The sequence below is a fragment of the Carassius gibelio genome, chromosome B8 (assembly GCF_023724105.1).
Source record: "Carassius gibelio isolate Cgi1373 ecotype wild population from Czech Republic chromosome B8, carGib1.2-hapl.c, whole genome shotgun sequence".
NCBI lineage: Eukaryota > Metazoa > Chordata > Actinopteri > Cypriniformes > Cyprinidae > Carassius > Carassius gibelio.
In genome coordinates this window covers 4,065,178-4,070,245 of record NC_068403.1, presented here as the reverse complement: position 1 = coordinate 4,070,245, position 5,068 = coordinate 4,065,178, and the positions used below count along the sequence as shown (strand labels likewise).

Below are 5,068 nucleotides of genomic sequence, written 5' to 3'. Positions count from 1 at the left end.
CAGAAACATCTCGTTTCAAAAAGGACTGGACTGCAGCCGAGTGGTCCATGGTTGTTTTCTGATGGAAGTCAGGATCCCAGAGTCTGGAGGAAGAGAGGAGAGGCACATAATCCACGTTGCTTGAAGTCCAGTGTAAAGTTTCCAGTCAGTGATGGTTTGGGATGCCATGTTATCTGCTGGTGTTGTTCCACTGTGTTAACCCACAGGGTCCACCAGGAAGTTTTAGAGCACTTCATGCTTCCTGCTGCTGACCAACTTGATGGAGATGCAGTTTCCAACAGGACTTGGCACCTGCACACAGTGCCAAAGCTACCAGTACCTGGTTTAAGGACCATGTTATCCCTGTTCTTAATTGGCCAACAAACTCGCCTGACCTTAACCCCATAGAAAATCTATGAGGTATTGTGAAGAGGAAGATGTGATATGCCAGACCCAAGAATGCAGAAGAGCTGAAGGCCACTATCAGAGTTACCTGGGCTCTCATAACACCTGAGCAGTGCCCCAGACTGATCGACTCCATGCCACGCCGCAGTGCTGCAGTAATTCAGGCAAAAGGAGCCACAACTAAGTATTGAGTGCTGTACATACTCATTCTTTTCATGTTCATACTTTTTAGCTGGCCAAGATTTCTAAAATTCCTTTCTTTGTATTGGTCTGAAGTAATATTACAATTTTCTGAGATACTGAATTTGGGATTTTCCTTAGTTGTCAGTTATAATCATCAAAATGATAAACGAAATAAACATTTGAAATATATCAGTCTGTGTGTAATGGATGAATATAATATACAAGTTTCACTTTTTGAATGGAATTAGTGAAATACATTTTTTTAAGATATTCTAATTATATGACCAGCACCTGTTATGTCATTATGTGACCTTGCATGTTAGTTTCAAGATTTATCTATAAAAAAAAGTAAAAAAAAGATATTAATAATAATAATTATATATATATATATATATTTATTTATGGTATTTATAGATACTGTTTGATGTGTTTTTTGGTTGTGATGGTCTCTTATTTTTTATTTGGTGATGGAGGCTGCATTTTGTCACTTACATCTAGACGCTATATTTCTTTTTAAATCAAATTTTCTGATTTTCTGTTTTTAGTTCCATCAAATAAGCTTTCCAATTCTTTGTTTAAATCCACTATTTATATTTCACAGAACTCACCAAAGACAGGAGTTAATAGAGAAACGCATGTTTTTCTATGATAGCGCGCCATCGCGTGTTTGTGTTGTGAACTTTTCGAAGCGCGTGCGCAGTTTGATGTGAACCCGGAAGAGGGCGCGTGCGTGCTTGTCATATCCGGGAGCTTTCCGTTTATAAACATAATCTCGTGTGCTACTGTCACAATCTGGGCTGTAATGATCTTAAAATGAGTTAAGTGCTTTAATAACGGAAACAAAAATCATTTTTATTGTGACTTGAACTTAAGGTAAATCGTCATCAGACTATCCCGAGGCTGTAATATCACGTTCAAGGTAATTTAGCAAACAAAACTAGTTAAACATGTTTATATGGACATTTAGATATTTAAATATGTATTCTGCATGCAGTACTGCATTGCTATTAGTGAACGTTCTACCTGAATCAGCTGATCAGTAATAATGATCCAATGTATGTTACATTACCTTATTGTTTTCATTCGTCTGTGTTAATGATGAAGTATTAAATGAATGTGCTTCTGAATCAGAGTGAATAATCTCAAGAAGATGCCAGCTCGTAACACTATAAACAGTGGAGTCAGATACTCCAAACTAGCCAGTGATGATGATGGATACATTGATCTCCAGGTGAGAGGAGAAAAGGCTTTTAATGCACTTAAATATGCAAATCATTCTTGCTCACTTTCATATTGGAATTAATTCATATTAATACATATCTGTCTCTTTCTTTATATGTCTACGTTATGTGTTTGTATGCATTACAAACGTGATGTATTATGTTTGTGAATTTAAATATTTATCACATGTTAATAAAAACAACAACCGCAATTTCAGCTTTATTTCAAGTAATGACATTTTTGATAGTTTTAGTTAACAATAACAACACAATTCACGTGTAACATATCTAATGTTAATATACAATTTGTTTCTAAATATAGTAATATAAACCGTAATATTTTGAATGTGATATTATGACATATAAATATTATAAATCTAGATTCAAATTCAGAAAAAGCTTTATTGTCTATCCCGAAAGGGTAGAAAATTGTCAACACAAAAAATATTACTGATGCAACCTGCACAACTCTTGAAAAACCTATGTAATTCATCTAAAAGTTCTGTTTAAAATTCTAATGGTGTTCGGAATGAAAATCTAATTTAATATTTATAAATATTCAGTGTGGGAATGGATCTTTCATTGCATTTCCCTGTGTTTTATCGTAGTTAAAACATTGAGTTTACTGCTCTTACCTGAAACTGAATGCATTGTAATACTGAGCAATGTTCTCTCTCTTCTCAGTTTAAGAAAAGTCCACCTAAAGTCCCTTATAAAGCGATCGCCCTGGCAACCGTTCTCTTCCTCATCGGCTCCATTCTGATCATCATCGGATCCCTCCTGTTAGCAGGATACTTTGAAGTTAATGATGTGAGTGGCATTGCACATTATTACAGCTCCATGCATTGCTTTCATGTTCTGCCAGTCTTCAGATTTCTAGACATTTTCACTCGTGCATTTGTTAGTGTGCATTAGTTTGATTTCAGTGGTCTGTTGCTTTATGTTTCTGATTTACATAATCCTAACAGCCTCGTATTTTTCAGGGCTATTTCCAGCATGAATGCATTTCTTGAATGTAAAGCAATGTTTTCTGCATTCTGTCAAACTGCAGTTGTATGCTTTATAGAAAGTTAAAGGCACAAAAAATCTAAAAAGGTTTTCAACAGCTTAATTGCGTTTTCCAGGCAACTCAGCGTTATTTGTATTATTTATATATTATTGTTATAGTGTGTGTGTGTGTGTGTGTGTGTGTGTGATATATATATATATATATATATATATATATATATATATATATATATATATATATATATATATATATAAATCAGTTACATTTTTTAAAATTTCGAACAGCCAGTTTGGATTGAATTTGTCATGTTAATTAATTTATTTTGTTCATTTAACATGATATTTGTCATATTTGTGCACTATAAAGAATCGAATAATAATAAAAATAATGCAAAAATACTCTTTGATTGGTTATATTTAAAGGGCCACTTGAATACTATTTTATTTATTTATTTACTCATGTTTTTGATCAGTCTGCATAGTCAGATTGGAATTTCTGTGATTTTTAACTCCACGTTAGTCATATTTGTGCACTATAAAAAAAATCTATTGAAATAAATAAATTGATGCATTAAGAAATGGTCTGAAATAGGCAACATTTAAAGGTCACTTTAAAAAAAAAAGGTGTATTAGAATCAGTGTATATAAAAAAAAACATTGCAAGAATTAGATGTTTTGTTTCCAGTCAAGACTTGGAGAAACTTGTAATGGGCTCCTCACTGGCCTTCCCAAAAAGACCATTAGACAGCTGCAGCTCATCCAGAACGCTGCTGCCAGGATTCTGACTAGAACCAGAAAATTTGAGCTTTGAATTATCATTGTGTACGAAATGTGCTATATATATAAACGTGCCTTGCCTTGCCCATATATTAATCAGTGTGTGACAGACTGTAAGGTCCTCAGAAAAGCCAGTATTTAATGACCTGTGCACAGATGTGACCCATCTCTCTGTCCCTCACAGCACCGTGATCGCACCATCCCAGTCCTGGTGATTGGGATCCTGGTCTTTCTTCCGGGGTTTTACCACCTGCGCATCGCCTATTACGCCTCCAAGGGTTACCGCGGTTATTCCTATGATGACATCCCTGACTTTGATGACTGAGCAGCGGAGACAGGCTGATCTGAACAGAGCTTTGAACCTGGTTTTCCTGCAGCGCCGCTATATATGTTTATCATGGATGTAATGCCATTATTTGTAATGCAGACAGGTCTCAGTTCAGTAGTTATATTAGTATGCTGTATGGAGTTCCAGGCTGATGCAACAAGCAAAGTCTGGGGCAAGAAAAACTACTCAAAACATGCCACATGCTGTTTTATATTTGACAGCTCTTGTGATGGATTGCACTAGCATTCAAATCTGTCATTAATGATGGGTTTATGTTTTTATTTTATTTTTTACATTAACATTACTGTTTCAATCCATTCTTGAAAAAAAGTAAAAAAGTTTCAATTTTAAATACATTTGTGTATGATGGGAATAAAGCACCATTACAGAGTTTTTATCTTTAGTGTCTAATGCCATGTCACTGGATTTAACTTATTTAAATTTATTGGATTTTATTGGCATTACAGAGGATACTTTATAAATAAATAACTTGTTTCAAAATGAAGACTGAAGATTATCATGATTGCACTAAGAAAGCCTCTCAGTTCATTCAGTTTGAAAAAAAAGAATGTAAACCCTGATAATAAAACTACATTTACTACAGTTGTTTTTAATGGTCAACTTGAGCCCTGTGTGGCTATTTAATATATATATATATACATATTAGGGGTGAAACGGTACGAGTTTTCATACCGGATCGTTTCGGTACAGGGCTTTCGGTGCGGTGCACGTGTGTACCATATGACCAAATGCAATATTTTGTGTGCGGAACATAGGTACATTTTCGTGTTTCCAAATGAACACATTAAGTGGCGGAAGTCTACGCATTCAGCGCAAATCCCACCCTGCAGCTGATTCTCAGGCCGGTGACACACTGGCTGCGTGGCGTGAGTGTGGCGTATCTGCTGTGTGTCGGTTGCGTGACAGCTGCTTCGCGTTTTCTGTGTCTTTACACACCAGAATCGTGCCTGAGACGGCGCTGGCGTGCTGCTGCTACTGTAGGTGACATAGAGGGAGGCCGCCGACAGACCAGGATCTTGTCTTCACGACAACAATATCTATACTTCATGTTGAGCATAAATATAAAGCCTACTGATAAAGGACACTGTCAACAGTATTGACGGCAAAATAGACTATGTTTGACAGGTGCAATATGCCAGTGTGTCAT

General features: G+C 35.8%; 1 protein-coding gene across 1 annotated transcript; it reads left to right on the top strand.

Moving 5' to 3' along the window:
• Positions 1-1,268: 1,268 nt before the first annotated feature.
• Positions 1,269-4,503, top strand: LOC127962956 (transmembrane protein 230-like). The gene is made up of 4 exons (XM_052562575.1): positions 1,269-1,486; positions 1,699-1,798; positions 2,472-2,597; positions 3,757-4,503. The coding sequence occupies exons 2-4, from the start codon at positions 1,718-1,720 to the stop codon at positions 3,895-3,897; spliced, it is 348 nt and encodes a 115-aa protein (XP_052418535.1). The 5' UTR covers positions 1,269-1,486; positions 1,699-1,717; the 3' UTR covers positions 3,898-4,503.
• Positions 4,504-5,068: the final 565 nt, after the last annotated feature.